General features: G+C 43.2%; 2 protein-coding genes across 5 annotated transcripts in view; one reads left to right on the top strand and one right to left on the bottom strand.

The window, feature by feature from the left end:
• The window catches only part of NEIL1 (nei like DNA glycosylase 1), a 35,101-nt gene extending 19,636 nt beyond the window's left edge, over positions 1–15,465 (top strand). Inside the window, exon 9 of one of the 3 annotated variants that reach the window (XM_032342400.1) lies at positions 15,441–15,465. The gene's annotated coding sequence lies outside the window, so the exon portion shown is untranslated. Of the gene's footprint in view, positions 1–6,705; positions 6,733–14,306; positions 14,346–15,440 lie in introns of those variants that run through there. The other 2 variants (XM_032342398.1, XM_032342399.1) reach the window with 2 other exon arrangements.
• The window catches only part of SIN3A (SIN3 transcription regulator family member A), a 75,108-nt gene continuing 57,972 nt past the window's right edge, over positions 101–17,236 (bottom strand). For both annotated transcript variants that reach the window (XM_032342385.1, XM_032342386.1), the window contains exons 18-21: positions 13,326–13,418; positions 12,342–12,436; positions 5,068–5,275; positions 101–2,741 (exon numbers count right to left, since the gene is read on the bottom strand). In XM_032342385.1, coding sequence (XP_032198276.1) covers positions 2,511–2,741; positions 5,068–5,275; positions 12,342–12,436; positions 13,326–13,418 — 627 coding nt within the window. In that variant the 3' untranslated portion in view covers positions 101–2,510. The remainder of the gene's footprint in view (positions 2,742–5,067; positions 5,276–12,341; positions 12,437–13,325; positions 13,419–17,236) is intronic.

Here is a 17,236-nt window from a genome sequence, read left to right as displayed (position 1 = left end):
AATTTCATCCTTACCCTAGTCCATCGGCAGTTTCTTTTTCCCCCTTTTAGGATTGCCAAGCAGTGCGCTTGTCTATAAAATCATTACTAAGAAAAATATATACACGTTAGCCCTGATACTTTAATGGAAATACTGACCAAGTTCACATTTCAAGTGCAAATCACAGGGAAAGGGGACTAGTACAGAACACCACACATGATTTTAACTAAAGAGAACTCACCGCTATAACAAAGACTGGGTTTAGAACTTGGGAGTTCAGTTTTCAGAGGGCAGGAGGGCTAAAGATGGTGCTTGTAAAAACACTGGCTGTAGGTGAAGCTCCCACTTCTCTGGGTTGCCCTGATGGATTCCATTTTCTCCTGAACTTGGCCCTGAAGCCAGATCCTGACCTGCAGGGAGGTAAATCTGGACATAACAGTGCTACCACAGCCAACAGATGGGGTGCCCCTGGTAAGACCAGATCATTTCCCCCATAATTTCAAGTCAGCCTGCCTGTTCTTAAGCAGAGGGGGATAAGTGGGGAAACCTGAAGATCTTTCCCCTCAATCAATAACGCATCACTGTACCTCCAAGTCAGGCACTGCCTTAGCTTCACCCTACTATCTTCTCCCACAAGGCTCTATTACCACCCCCTACATTTTGGGGCTCAGAGTCTCCTGTTCCCTCTGCAACAACAAAAGTCTAAAATAGAAGTCTATACCATGTGTTTTTAAAGTTCAGAAGCCCCCAAACTTGTAGTCTTCGGTGGCAGTGTTGGGGGTTTTTAAGCAAACAAAAACCACACAAAACACTACTGCTTACTTAACGACTGAGACTAGGGTAATGGTTGATGGAGAATAAATCTACCAGAGTACTGGGAGGGGTTCAGTTGGTCTTTGTTCAGAAACTCCAGGCTAAAGACCTATAAAACAACTACTCACTCAGTTTAAATGTCTGGTCTACCAGTCTAAATTTATGTCATTAAAAAAATATATATTCCATTTGCAGTTGCTAATAATGTAGCAAATCTCTCTCCCAACCCCATTTATACCACACGCCTTGTACGCATTTCCTTCAAATACTGCTTTGGTATTTAAGTCGTTCACCCCCATTTCCAATTAAGGATAAGAAAAACAACACAGAAATGCAAACTAAATAGCCAGACAACTGCCCAAATAGAAAATATTTCCAAACAGTTGAAATAAGGAGAAAAACATGTACTAAAAGAATGAAGTATTCTATTTTAAAAATTTGGAATATTTTGATTTGAGACAAGTGCAATGAACTGCTAACTATTTAAAGCAAATTCTCGTTTGTGCCGAGGGTAAGGAACTGAAGCCCAAATCCCTGTTCCACAGTAGTTCTCTGGTGAGGAGAAGGGACTTGGGTTGAGAGTTCATTCCTTAAGTAAGAACCAAGCTTTATTTATTTACAAAAAAAAGAAGAAGAAGAAGAAAGAAAAGAAAAGAAAAAAAGGGAAAAAAATGAAAGGGAAAAAAGGAAAAAAGAAAAAAAGTTGGGGCAAGGGGGAGACAAGTTTTACACAAAAGTACTACAACGGTAACTCCCTTTGGTAAAAAGTGTAATAAATGTCTTGTACATCTGTTCACAGGTACTAAATCTGAGCCACATAGAACTATGGTACACAAGAAGCTAGAGCAGTTATGCTAGCACATCAAAGCATATTTCTTTTAATAAAAAATCGACAGTATGTACATTATTTACAAAAAAAAAGAAAAAGAAAAACCAAGTTAAAATTGTGTGTGTGTGTGTGTGTGTGTGTGTCAGAGAGTAAAGCTGGTGGATGGCACTAGGGTAGACTAGTAAAGAAGCAGGTACAAAACAGTTCCACGGGAGCTAAAAAGGACGACGGATTTGAACTTGCTGAGGTTGAGAACCAGAGGAGAGTGTAAAGGGTGGGCAGCGAGGGATTCGTCAGGAAAAACCCACAAGATGATCAATCCCAAAGCCAAACTGCAGGTCCCAGATAAAATCTAATGGGTGATCTAGATGTGCTCGAGTGACCAGGAAGAAAAAGAAAAAGAAAAAAAAAATCAAATCCAGTTTTTTTTTCCTTTTGGGGGGAGGAGAGGAGCAGTGACCATCAGAGTTACAATCCATCTGAGCGGTGAGTCCTTCCCCAGTCTGTCAGTGCACGCCCATCCAGTCAAGGTGTGAACAGCGTCTGGCTCCTTCATCGAAGGTCAGGCCCCAGGAGACTCCAGTCTTAGCTCTGCTGGTGTGTGCAAGCGAGCTGCGCGTCTCTGTGCTTGCACGGATTTCCTTCCCCTCCAGGGCAGGCTAACACCCCAAACCCCTTGGGAAAAGTTCCAGCTCCGGCTTCGTATGGTATCCACGTTCCTTCTATGCAGCTCACTTGGTGCCAGGTTAAACCAGCCACACACTGATCGGGTGGCCATGTCCCAGAGAGGCCCAGTGAGGCTTGAAAGGCATCTTCCTTGTTCTTCAGTGTGCGTGAGTGCGCGCGCTCCCCACACACACCCCCTCAGTTACCTGCTCCGGCTCTGCGGTTACGGGGCTTTGAACGCTGCGCCGTATTTGACACGGTACTTGTTTATGCTTACAAAGTGCAGGGTCTCTGTGTCACAGGTGGTGGTACAGGGCACCAGGCCCTCCAGCCCCTCACCCATGAGCCACTTGCTGGTCTCTGCTGCCATCTCACGGGGCACGTGTTCCTTGGTCCATTTGTCCACCCAGGCCTGGAACCTCTGATGTAGCCGCTTGCTTACACGCTCATGGGACTGCGAAAGAGAACAAGAAAAAAACCATGAACTAAAACAAAAAACAAACAAATAAAACCAAAAAAACCCCTCTTCAAATACAAAGCCTAATTTTCTCCTAAAGTAGCAGGGGAAAAGATGTGTGGTCAAGCCTTTGATACTACTGGTTAGTTAGGAGTCTCTGTTTAAAGAAGAAAACTGAAAAGAGGCTAAGAACACAGAGTAGGTGAAGAGTTGGAGCCCATAAAGCCCCTAAAGAAATGTCGACACAGGGTCTTAGCAGAACGAGCTCAGTAGTTCTCATTTTTAGCATTCATTAGTACCAACTAGGTAACCTGATAAAAATACAGATTTCCTCGTTTTCATCAATCTGAATTTTTTTTTTTTAAAGATTTTACTTATTTGACAGAGATCACAAGTAGGCAGAGAGGCGGGGGGGGGGGAGCAGGCTCCCCGCTGAGCAGAGAGACCGATGTGGGGCTTGATCCCAGGACCCCAGAATCATGACCGGAGCTGAAGGCAGAGGCTCTAACCCACTGAGCCACCCAGGCGCCCCAATCTGAGTTTTTAAACTAGCAGCCCAGATGCCTCTAATGTACCCGAATGAGACACAACTAGTCGCAGCTATGAGGTCCTTCTGTCAGCGTGACAATCCACTTCTAAGTAAGACGGCACAAGGCAAAGGGCTTAAAACCCGCTTTCCCTTCACGGTATTACCCTGCCCTGCCCAGCAGGGCATGGGGCACAGCAGATCTCCAGGGGAGGTGTATGGTCCTACCTACCCAGCCACCAAATATTTACCGATGCCTATGTGTGAGGCAGAGGAGGAATGCCAAGATGAATTCCGTGCTACCCAGCTCCTGGAATAATCTGCACCAGACCCACAACACACAGCGTCATGAGGGAAATCTACTGAATCACCCATCCAACTTCTCTCACTTGAATGACCTCTAGTCCTTTCACACTTCACCAGTCCAAAACACAGTGCTTGATGTGCCCCCAACCCCCTTCCTATCAACAGATTATGCCCCTAAACTGCCCACTTTCTCAAGCAGAAACAAAACCAAAAACCAACACAAGACCAGGCATCATCCTTGATGTTCTCTTTTCTCTTACACACTCACATCTATCTGATCATTACTGCATCCTGACAACTCTATACCCAAATTGTACCTCTGACCTAATTCTTAGAATTCCCGCTAGCCCGGGTCACCGTCACATCTCACTTGGACAAGAGCAGTCTTTTGAGCATTCTTTGCCTTTCCAACTTCATGCCCCAAATCATCCCCACTGGGATGAACAGCAGTCCAAGCCATTCTGTCAACAACGTCCCCCAGTACTGCAAACAAAATCCAAACCATGCTCTACAAGACTAGTGATGATGTCTCTGCCCACCCTCCCTTTGGCTCAAGCCATGCTGATGCTTCTAGTTTCTCACACATGCTGAGTCCTTTCCTCCCTTCTGGCATTGCATTTGCTGGTTTCCTTCATCTAGAAAGCACTATCCCTCAACTCCTCACCAAGCTGCATCCTGGTCATTGTTCCAACCTCAAGGGTCACCTCCTAAGGGAAGTCTGCCCCCACACAAACAGGGCCTGCATGCCAGCTACCCACCCAATCGCCTCACCTAGTTTCTCTCCTTCATTGTGCGTATCACACCATTTCATACGCTCTACTTCATGGCTGTGCCCCAGGGCCCGGCACAATCCTGCTCCAAAACTATACCAGAAAGCTTTCACAATCGGGATGGCATGCAAGAACAGACAGAATTCATAAGCAATACCCCGTGAAATGCCAAAACTGGGTGGAGCTTTGCTGAGGTGCCACTGGCTGCTGTGGGTTGAACTGTGTCCCCTGCAAATCACTGTGTTAGTCCTCCTGTCTGTACCTCAGATTGTGAACTAACTTAGAAATAAAGTTGTTGCAGATGTAATCAGTTAAGATGCAGTCAGACGATAGGAAGGTAGACCTAGAGTCCAGTATGACCACGCCCTGAAAGGGGGACACTGGACACAAGCACACAGGGAAAAAATGCTGTGTGAAGCAGATGAGGGCATGGGAAAGATTCTCCCTCCCAGCCCTGGTTCGAACCAACCCTGCCACACGTCAATTTTTGACTTTTAGCCTCCAGAACTGTAGGACAATAAATTTCTGTTGTTTGAGGCACACAGTCTGCGGACCTTCATTCTGACATCTTTAACAGCCTAATACATCTGCTAACTCAACAACTCACCACTCACAACAAGCGGTGGTTCTCAGAAAGGGAGAGAAACAACCAGGACCCCGTGGTAGCCCTGGGCCCAGCCGGGGAGGAAGGGCGCAGAGACATTCTGCGACTGGTTCTTACCTGATGAGCCCGGAGCAAGGCTGTTCTCCGGTACATGTAGTCCTCTGACTTGATCACGTACACCATCTTGTAGGAGTTCAGCTTGAATCTACACTCCAGTTTATCCAGGCTATCCACATTCTCCATGGTCTTCTTGCTGTTTCCTTCCTTCCCTTCCTTTTCCTGCTGTTCCCGACCACGCTGACATTTCCGGATTCGCCTCAGATTCCTACGGAGCAGAGAAGCCCTACAGAATCAGAGCTCGCCCAGATGCGACTTCCCATGAGTCCCCTCAAAGGGGTTCTCCTTGTCATATGCCTTTTTAGCACTTATCATAATTTTAGTTACATAACCAGATACACACACACACACACACACACTTTTCAGTTACATATACTTTTATATTTTAAAATATATATATACTTTATATATACTTTTAGTGCGTGTGTGTGTGTGTGTGTGTGTGTATACGGTCTAACTTAGCTATATATATTAACTATACATCTCTCTCCCCAATGGTTTCATTGTTTAAAAAAAAAAAAAAAGTTTCAAATGCAGAGATACACAGAATAAAAGGCAGAAATCTTCAACCTCTCCTACCCCAGATTCTCTGAATCCCACATGCCCCAGAAGAGGTAGGCACTGAGAACAGTTTTGATTTTAAACCTCCTAAGCCTCTCGGAATTCACATACATAATCACTCACTATAGTTCTGCTTTGGGATGTTTTTAAAGACTAAAGATCATACTATATATTGTATTATTCTCCGTTTTTCACTTAATGCGAAAATTTCTTTCGTCACATTCTCTTGATCTGCTCCCTTAACTGAACCATCCCTTAAAAGGAACCACTAAGGGCTCCTCACCTGAACCACGGAGCAAAGATGGTTATTCGAATGCCTATTTTTTCAATTCCCCCCAAAGATGGTACATAACTCCTGTATCTTATATATACAGTTAAGAGGACAATTCACATGAATGGATGCCCTGGAAGGTATTTAAAGCTGAATTCTCTCCAAAAGCAAGCAGAAGAAAGCTTGTCAGCCAGACAGTTACACTGTTGCTAACACTTTGCTATGGCAACAAACATTGCTTAGTGAGTATCTCGTATACATGTATTTCTGTAGGCCTGCAGTTCTTTGGTCCAAGGACCCCTGGGGGCCCCCAAGCCCCTTTTCAGGAGATCTACTATTTTCATAATAATACTAAAACATAAAAATACTGAAACATATATTAAAAAAACATGTTTTCCTATGTTAACATTTACACTGGCAGTGCAAAAGTAATGGTGAATAAAAATGCCGGTGGCACCAAAATGTCCTTAGAAACCTTTATATTCTTCTCAGGCCATGTTCTGGCAATTAAAAGAGGAAAGCTGAGGGTGCCTGGGTGGCTCAGTCAGTTAAGCATCTGCCTTTGGCTAATGTCATGATCCCAGGGTCCTGGAGATTGAGCCCCAAGTTAGGCTCCCTGCTCAGCTAGGAGTCTGCTTCTTCCTCTGCTCCTCACCCTGCTCATGCTTTCTCTCTCTAAATAAATAAATCTTTAAAAAATGTTACCTGATATAATCCACATTAAAAACTTTCTGGAATATTCAGTCTCCAAGAAAAACTTAAAAAAAAAATGAGGAAAGCTGGTTTCATTTAAGAATGTACATGATGGGGGTGCCTGGGTGGCTCAGTGGGTTAAAGCCTCTGCCTTCGGCTCAGGTCATGATCTCAGGGTCCTGGGATCGAGCCCCGCATCGGGCTCTCTGCTCAGTGGGGAGCCAGCTTCCCCTCTGTCTCTCTCTGCCTGCCTCTCTGCCTACCTATGATCTCTCTGTCAAATAAATAAATAAAATCTTAAAAAAAAAATATGCATGATGTGGATGCCTGGGTGGCTCAGTCAGTTAAGTGTTCAACTCTTGGTTTCAGCTCAAGTCATGATCTCAGGGTGAACCAGCGCAGAGTCTGTTTAAGTTTCCTTCTCCCTCTGCTTCAGCTCCTCCCCGCTGCCCTCTCTCTCAAATAAAAAAACTTTTTTAAAAAAAAGACTTTATTTACTTTTTTGCCAGACAGAGAGAGCACAAGCAGGGGGAGCCGCAGGCAGAGGGAGAAGCAGGCCTCCTGCTGAGCAGGGAGCCTGATGTGGGACTCGATCCCATGACCCTGAGCAGAAGGCAGACATGTAACCAACTGAGCAACGCAGGCATCCCTAAAAAAATAAATTTAAATCTTCAAAAAAAAAAAAAAAATCCTTGATGAAGCAATAAACATATTTTGTCAAATCCTAGCCCCTTAGTATACATCCTTTTAATATGCTGTGTGGTAAAATGGGAACTACACATACAGCACCGTAGTGTGCCAAAGCATTGCCCGAATGGGAAATGGGTCACTATTTTTACCTGAAGGAACAACGGACTAACCATCCTGGGGTACTGTCAGCTATTTTTTCAAAAAATGAACAATGAAGGGGGTGCCTGAGTGGCTCAGTCGGTTGAGTGTGGGACTACATGGTTTTGGCTCAGGTCATGACTAAGGGTCATGGGATGGAGCCCGGAGACCAGGGCTGGGGCTCCATACTCAGCAGGGAGTCTGCCTGACAGTCTCTTCCTCTCCCTATTCCCCTCCCTTGTTCATGCACTCCCCTTTCCTGTAAATAATTAAATCTTCAAAAAAAAGTGTTACCTGATATAACCCACATAAACAAAAGCTTTTTGAAATATTCAGTCTCTAAAAATGTAAGGGATCTCCAGGCCAAAAAGACTAAGAACTCAGTTCCAATAGCTGTTAAGGCAAATTATTAGAAACCAAAGTTATAAGGTAAAGTTCCCATATATTTTTATTGCCCTGGCCCCAGAATGATGGTATCAATTTATATTTTCCCCACAGAATATGAAGTGCTTTCCTAGCCCACACCCTCTACAGCACAGGTTATAAATCTTTTAAAAACGTGGCCAACCTGGTGAGAAATACATGGTATGCTTATTGTACTATTCCATAACCCTAGAGACTAAGCCTGTTTTGTTGAAGAGAGGCCTGGCACAGAACAGCTGCTCCAATGTCTGCCAAATGAATCAAGGAATGAAGAGGCTGGCAGGACCCTTTTGGCTCACACCCCCCTTTTCCCATGTTCTGATTAGAACTCACTGATTAGAACAACACAGATCTTCCTGGACTTAGGGGTTACAGCCTGATGAGATGTTGGAAATATTTTAAGTCAAAAGTGCATTTTATCCCTAACCTACTGACTGAGCATCACAGCCTAGGCTAGCCCACTTCAAAGTGCTCGGAACACACTTTAGCCTACTACTGGTCAACATCCTCTACCACAAAGCCTATTTTATAATAAAGTGCTGCATGTCATGTAATTTATTGACTACTAACTGGAATATGCAAACAAAGTGGCTGGATGGGCAGAGCACGGTGCTAAGCATGTCAGCTCTTGCCCCTTGTGCTCCTGAGGCTGACTGGGAGCTGCAGCCCCTGCCCAGCATCGTAAGAGGACCACACCACAGATCGCTAGCCTGGGAAGACCCAATTCCAAATTCAAAATGGCTTCTAGTGAGTGTGCCTTGCTTTTGTACCATTGTAAATCCAAAAATCATTTAAGTCCAACTATCCTAAGTGGGGGACCATCTGTATTGGGATAATACCTTTCTGGAAACCTAAGACTTGGGATTACAATTCTGAGCTTCTGGGAAGGAAGAAAGCTACTCTACTACAGCACAACCTTTTTTCTACTTCTGCAACTCCATTTTCATCCTCACAGGACCAACAATACACTGCCCATAAATAGGGAGGACATTTTTAAAATTCTGTGAAGTGAATATAGCAGACCTAAGCCTGCTATCTTTTATGGGTTCTTTCTACTATCTTCAAAAGAGAGCTCTACTTCATTATTTTTTAAAAATGTAATTCTAGTATAGTTAACTACACAGTGTTGTATTAGTTGCAAGTATACAATATAGTGATTCAACACTTCCAGACATCACCCAGTGCTCATTGTGACAAGTGCCCTCCTTAATCCCCATCACCTATGTCACCACCACCCCCCACCTCTGGTGACCATCATCAGTTTGTTCTCTATAGTTAAATGAGTCTGTTTCTTGGTTTGTCTCTTCCTTTCCCAGTGTCTGGTTTCTTCAATTCCACAGATGAGTGATATCATATGGTACTTCTTTTTCTCTGACTGACTTACTTCACTTGGCATAAAACTCTAGAATACTCTCTACCTACACTCATGTTGTTGCAAATGCCGAGATTTCACTGCTTCTTATGGCTGAGTAATATTCCATTGTATATCACACCACATCTTCTTTATCCATTCATCTACTGATGGACACTAAGGCTACTTCTGTATCTTGGCTATTAGAGATAATGCTGCTCTAAACATAGGGGTGCATGTAGCCCTCTGACCTTTTTGGATTCTATGGGGTAAATTCCCAGTAGTGCAATTCCTGAATCATAGGGTAGTTCTATTTTTAACTTTCTGAGGAACCTCCATACTGTCTTCCACAGTGGCTGTACAGTTTGCATTCCCACCAACAGTGCAAGAGGGTTCCTTTTTCTCCACATCCTTGCCAGCATGATGTTTCTTCTGTTTTTGATGTTAGCCATTCTGACAGGTGTTAAGGCAATGTCTTATTGTAGTTTGGATTTGCATTTCCCTGATGATCAGTGATGTTAAGTACCTTTTCATGTTACCTGTCGGCAACCTACAGGTCTTCTCTGGAGCAATGTCTGTTCGTGTCTTCTGCCTTTTTTTTTTTTTTTTTTAGATTTGAGAGAGGAAGACCGAGCAAGCCAGTGCACCCATGTGTTGGGGCGGGGGGAAGGCAGAAGGAGAGAGAAAAATCTCAAAGGAGAATCCCTGCTAAGTGTGGAGCCAGACACAGGGCTTGATCTCATGACCCGATGATCATGACCTGAGCCGAAATCAAGAGTTGGACGCTTTACATACTGAGCCATCCAGGTGCCTCCTGCTCATTTTTAACTGGATTATTTGGTTTTGGGAGGTATTGTGTAAGTACTTTATATATTTTGGATACTAACTCTTTATCAGATACATCATTTGCAAATATCTTCTCCCAAAACAGCATGAAGGTTCCTCAAAAAGTTGAAAATAAAGCTACCCTATGACCCAGCAATTGCACTATTGGGTATTTACCCTAAAAACACAAATGTAGTGATCCGAAGGGGCACGTGCACCTGAATGTTTATAGTAGCAATGTCCAAAATAGCCAAACCGTGGAAAGAACCTAGATATCCATCAACAGATGAATGCATAAAGAAGATGTGGTGTATATATATACAATGGAATACTATGCAGCCTTCAAAAGAAATGAAATTTTGTCATTTGCGATGATGGGGATGGAACTAGAGGGTATTATGTTTAGCGAAATAAGTCAATTGAAGAAAGACAACTATCATATGATCTCTCTGATATAGGAATTTGAGAGGCAGGGCGGGGAGTCATAGGGGGTAGGGAAGGAAAAATGAAACAAGATGGGACCGGGAGGGAGAAATCCGTAAGAGACTCTTAATCTCACGAAAAAAACCTGAGGGTTGCCGGCTGGAGGGGGTAGGGAGAAGGTGGACGGGTTATGGACATTGGGGAGGGTATGTGCTATGGTGAGTGCTGTGAAGTGTGTAAGCCTGACGATTCACAGACCTGTACCCCTGGGGCAAATAATACACTAATAATACATTATATGTTAATAAAAAAAATTTTTAAGTTAAAAAAAAAAAATATTTTCTCCCATTCTATAGTTGCCTTTTAGCTTTGTTGATTATTTCCTTTGCTGTGCAGAGCTTTTTATTTTGATATAGTCCCAAGAATTTATGTTTCCCTTGCCTCAGGAAACTTATCTTAAAAATGTTGCTACAGCCGATGCCAAAGAAATTACTGCCTTTGCTCTAGGATTTTTATGGTTCCAGGTCTCACCATGTAGGTCTTTAAAACCCATTTTGAATTTATTTTTGTATGTGGTATACAAGTGGTCCAGTTTCATTCTTTTGCATATAGCTGACCAGTTTTCCCAACACCATTTGTTGAAGAGACTGTCTTATTCCCATTGGATAATCATTCTTGTTTTATCAAAAATTAACTGACCACATGAATCGTGGTCAGTTTTCTGTTCTGACTGGGTTTTCTATTTTGTTCTATTGATCTACGTGTCTACTTTTGTGCCAGTACCATGCTGTTTTCATTACTACAGCTTTATAACATAACTTCAAGTCCAGAGTTGTGATGCCTCCAGGTTGCTTTTTTTTTTTTTTTTCAATATTTGGCTATTGGGGGTCTTCTGTGGTTCCATACAAATTTTAGGATTATTTGCTCTAGCTTTGTGAAGAATCCTGGTGGTTTATTGGTAGGTATTGCATTAAATGTGTTGACTGCACTGGGTAGCGTAAACATTACAATATTTCTGTTTCCAATCCATGAGCATGGAATGTATTTCCATTTCTTTGTTTTAATTTTTATCATCAGTGTTTTATAGTTTCCAGAGTACAGGTCTTTCACCTCTTCAGTTACATTTATTCCTCGGTATCTTATTATTTTTGGTAAGACTGCTATCAAGGTTGTCACTTAGCTGGGTTCTGGAATCTTGGATTTTGCAAGTTTCCACCATTCCCTAAGCATTAAAAGAGGCTCAATGTACCTAAACTGTTCACAGAAATATGTGGTTTCATCTGAAAACCTGCTTTCTTTCTGGGAGTCTGGAATTTTGGTATGTGCTAGACAGACAGTGCCTACATGACTATCACCCAATAAAAAACCCAGCACTGAGTCTCCTAATGAGCTTCCCTGGTAGACAGAGTTTCGAACATACTGTCATTTGTTGCTTGGAGGAAATTAGGAGTGTCCCGTGCAACTGCAATGGAAGACGGCTCCTGGAAGCTTGCACCGGGTTTCCTCTGACTTCGTCACACACACCTTTTCCCCATGCTGATTTAGCTCTGTACTCTTTCGCTATAACAAGTCATCACTGTGAGTACGACTACATGCTGAGTCCTGTGAGGATTCCTCATGAATCATCAAGATTTGGAGACCAACACACACTCCTATCCAACCCAGGAAAGTTACCACTGATTCTCAAAAGCTCTCACTTCTCTGATGCCTTGGGGCACATGCTGCAGGTAAGCTCATGCATGAACAGCCACAGAAACCTTGAATCAGTGTCACCCTCAGTGTCCTTGCTGATCAGCAGACAGAACAACAAACTGAGCAAGCGAAAACCAAGGATCTGAAAGTCATTTAACTTTGTGTTCCTCATCCCTGTGCTGCTAATGTGTGATTCAGTTCACTCACCTTGGGAGAAATACTGGTTTCCGTGCCAGGTGCTCACGAAGCTCGGGAGAGGTAGTATCAGAATTCATGTATCGCTCCACATAGTCTGACCAGCGCTAGGGTTATAAACACAAGATGGGGGTGGAGAGAGAGTACAAATACCAGACTCCATCCTCCTCAGGTAGTCTAGCAAATTCTAGGACTAAATTGTCAGACACCCTTAAATTTTAACATCAAAAAGATCTTTCCATAATGACATGCTGTTACTTGGTATTGACATACAGCTTCAAATTCCTGTTATGGAACAAAACCCAAAGTTTGTCTGAGATACTTTAAAAGTTACCAGAAGTTGTAAATGGGTAGAAACTGGCTCACTGACAAATTTTATTTCCCCACAGATGGTTTTGTTAAAGAATAAAACATACAGTGGCAAACGTCTGAAAATCAGTATCTTTCACATTAAAATCTGGATTTCTGGCATCTCAAAAATTTTTTTTTAAAAGATCTGGCAACCAGTAGCCAATATTCCCACAGAACAACCATCTCCCTTCCATGGCCCCTCAACATCACACACAGGGCTTCCCTCTCTTGTTAACTTTACCTGCTAGGCCAGGCTATGGTAACCACTCTATGGGGCCGAGAACTCTTGGCTTCATCAATCCCAATAAAGAGTAAACATGACACAAAATCAACATGATACTGGCCAATGACCTCATCTGTTGTTTCTTATACTTTACAAAAAACAGGAAAGGTGCCAACCATGAGATGTCCTGAGAGATGGCTTAACTGACGGCTAAAAGAGATGGCCATCAACCCTAAGTACCTACCACTAGGTAGCCCTTCCCTTCCGCTGAATACATACATGGCTGGAATGGCCTGTACTTGAAGCATCAGGTTCTGACCTGTAACAGGCCTGAGACTGTCCTGACCTAAGACCATCACTAGGCAGTCTCAGTATAGGATGGCTCTCTAAGCACACAGTTTCTACAATATACTTGTCCATACCTCTGCTTCTACAGGGTCATCCGAGTTCTCCTCTTCTGTGTCCAGGAGCTCAATGGTCAGCTGAACCTGGCCCTGGCTCTGAATAAACATAAGCTGCAAATAAGAAACCAGGATGTAAACAAAAGACCATCTCCTCCAAAACTATAACCTAGCAGCTAAGGGTTGGGAGGTTGGGAGGCAATAAAGTTATAAAGCTTCATTCACTCTAATTGAAGAGATGAGGCAGGTACTCCAAAGTTTAGGAGGCAGGTGATAAAAAAGGCCAAAGTCCAATCTTGCTACCAGCGCAATGAAAGGCTAGAGCAAAAAGTATGATTTCATGTCTCACACCTCCTGTATGAGCTGAGCAATAATCAATATAAGAGTGTTTCAAACTTACTTTGTTCAGTGGAAAGAAATATGACATAAAGCCAGAACCATAAAATGTCAATGTCATTTTACCTGATACCCTCATTTCTGGAACTTAATACAAAAAACGTTAAGCCAATAGCATGAAAGAAAAAAGAGAAGGGAAGGAAAGGAAAGGAGGAAGGAAGAGAAACTTCTTTAACTACCGTGAAGCAGAAAACATCAAACCCAACAGAGAGCAGCAATCAATTCTAATGCCATAAAGATTACTACCCAAAGGGGCACCTGGCTGGCTCAGTTGTAGAGCATGTGACAGTCGATCTCTAGACTTCAAGTCTGAGCCTCACATTAGATGCACAGATTATTTAAAAATAACATAACATAACATAACATAACATAACATAACATAACATAACATAACATAACATAACATAACATAACATGACTACCCAAACCATCATACACACTGTGGCCTAAGGAACACAAAGCATCAACATATTAACAAAGTTATCTGCTATAACGGTTATCAATCATATTAAAGGTTCTTAAAATTCTGAGTTCCAACATTTGTATGATTTTTTTAAAAAATCGTATTAAAAAAAAAAAAATTCGTATTTAGAAGCAACACACCAGGGCACCTAGGTGGCTCAGTGGGTTGAGCCTCTGCCTTCGCCTCAGGTCATGGTCTCAGGGTCCTGGGGATGGAGCCCCACACTGGGTGGTGGGGGTGGTCTAAGCTCAGTGGGGAGCCTGCTTCCCCCACCCGTGTCTGCCTCTCTGCCAACTTGTGATCTTTGTCTGTCAAATAAATAAATAAAATCTTAAAAAAAAAAAAAAAAGGCAGTACACTGATTAGAGGCAAAAACAAGTCATGCTTTGCATAAAAGAACTATCAAATGGTGGTGGCACATGTGACTTACCCTGTCAGTATCCCAAGATTTTCAATGCCCTTATCCTAACGACTTACTACAGATAAGATCACTGTCCAAATCACATGGAGAAGACCAAAGCTTACAAGAGGGCTTGAGAATCATCTATTTCAACCTTTTGCATTTTACACAGGAAAAAATTTAGAGTTCTCACTTCTCAAAGCCACACAGTCAATAAGTAAATAGGACCAGAAGCCAATTCTGGTTCCCAGTATTCCTCCAGAGAAGGTTTAAAAATTCCTACCTGCTAGTAAAATGTAAAACATGACAAGAGCGTAATACATGCAACATAAATACAAATATAGTTACTTCCACAACAGATCTGAAAAAACTGTCCCTAGGAGTTTGCTTTTTCCCACCCAATCCAGGATGACCTAGAGTGTCAAGATTTATCCTACTGCTTAAGAAATAAAAATTAAGGAAATCAAATTAAAGTGATACTGAGAAGACTGTCTCCTCTCTACCTTTTTTTTTTTTTTAAAGATTTTATTTATTTATTTGACAGACAGATCACAAGTAGGCAGAGAAGCAGGCAGAGATAAAGGAAGGGAAGCAGGCTCCCCGCTGAGCAGAGCCCGATGTGGGGCTCGATCCCAGGACCCTGAGATCATGACCCGAGCCGAAGGCAGAGGCTTCAACCCACTGAGCCAACCAGGCGCCCCGGTCTCCTCTCTACTTAAAACTGAACTTAATTGCACCCCCAAGAGCTCTTAGAGCCTGATGCAGGGCTCAATCCCAGGACCCTGGGATCATGACCTGAGCCAAAGGCAGAGGCTTTTAATCCACTGAGCCACCCAAGCCCCCCAGAGAAAACCCTATTTTTAAAAGTACCTAAAAGAGGGGCGCCTGGGTGGCTCAGTGGGTTAAGCCGCTGCCTTCGGCTCAGGTCATGATCTCAAGGTCCTGGGATCGAGTCCCGCATCGGGCTCTCTGCTCGGCAGGGAGCCTGCTTCCTTCCCTTCCTCTCTCTCTGCCCGCCTCTCTGCCTACTTGTGATCTCTCGCTGTCAAATAAATAAATAAAATCTTTAAAAAAATAAAAAATAAAAAATAAATAAAAGTACCTAAAAGAACCAAACACCCCTCCCAAACACAGGGTGAAGGATATGAATAAGCAATATGGAGCCCGCTCAAGAATTTCTCTCCATGGGGGCGCCTGGGTGGCTCAGTGGGTTAAAGCCTCTGCCTTCGGCTCCGATCATGATCCCAGGGTCCTGGGATCGAGCCCCACTTCGGGTTCTCTGCTCAGCGGGGAGCCTGCTTCCTCCTCTCTCTGCCTGCCTCTCTGCCTACTTGTGATCTCCATCTGTCAAATAAATAAATAAAATCTTAAAAAAAAAAAAAAATTTCTGTCCAGGATGCTTGGGTGGCTCAGTTGGTTGGGCGTCTGCCTTCGGCTCAGGTCATGATCTCAGGGTCCTGGGATCGAGTCCCACACCGGGCTTCCTGCTTGGCTGGGAGTCTGCTTCTCCTCCCTCTCCTCCTCACCTCTGCTTATGCACACTCTCTCTCTCTGACAAATAAATAAATCTTAAAAAAAAAAAAAAAGACTCTCTCTCTCCCCCTCTGCCCTTGCCACCACTACGTGCTCTCTCAAAATACATACATACATACATACATAAAATCTTTAAGAAAAGACAAGATGAGTATGCTAGTATATATAGCCTATGGCTGGAGACAGTGAAATGGCATTCTCCATTAAAATGTAACATTCAGGGATGCCTGGGTGGCTCAGTCGTTAAGCATCTGCCCTCGGCTCAGGTCATGATCCCAGGGCCCTGGGATTGAGCCTCACACTGGGCTCCCTGCTCAGCAGGAAGCCTGTTTCTCCCTCTTCTGCTTCCCCTCCTTGTACTCCCTCTCTCACTTTCTCTTTCTCTGTCAAATAAATAAATAAAATCTTTAAAATATAAAATAAAATAATGTAACATTCAGGGATACTTGGCCGGCTCAGTTGGTGGAGTGTGCGACTTGTGATCTCAGGGTCCTGAGTTCATGCCCCACACTGGGTGGAGCCTCCTTATAAAAAAAATTGAAATAATATATATATATTTGGTTAGTTATTTAAAATGTAAAATACGCACATCCTTTGACCCAGTGATTTCATTTCTTGGTCTCCACCTCAAATTCTAACATATGTGCACTAGGATAGAAGCAGTAGATATAGCACTATATGAGAAAGTAAAAAATGGAAATTGTTTAATGTTCACCCTGAAGGGAATGATTTTTTTTTTTAAGATTTTATTGATCTAGGGGCGCCTGGGTGGCTCAGTGGGTTAAAGCCTCTGCCTTCGGCTCAGGTCATAATCCCAGGGTCCTGGGATCGAGCCCCGCATCGGGCTCTCTGCTCAGCGGGGAGCCTGCTTCCTCCTCTCTCTCTGCCTGTCTCTCTGCCTCCTTGTGATCTCTGTCTGTCAAATAAATAAATAAAATCTTTAAAAAGAAAAAAAAAGATTTTATTGATCTAAGAAACAGAGAAAAAGGGTGAGCATGGGAAGGGCAGAGGGAGAGAGAGAATCTCAAGCAGACTCCGCACTGAGTGTGAGACAGATATGGGACTCAATCTCACGACCCCAAGATCAGGACCTGAGCTGAAACCAAAAGTCATGTGCTTAATTAACTGAGCCACCCGGGT

Source organism: Mustela erminea, chromosome 5 (assembly GCF_009829155.1).
Source record: "Mustela erminea isolate mMusErm1 chromosome 5, mMusErm1.Pri, whole genome shotgun sequence".
NCBI lineage: Eukaryota > Metazoa > Chordata > Mammalia > Carnivora > Mustelidae > Mustela > Mustela erminea.
The sequence above is the reverse complement of the archived record's forward strand: the minus strand, read 5'-3'. Positions and strand labels throughout refer to the sequence as shown.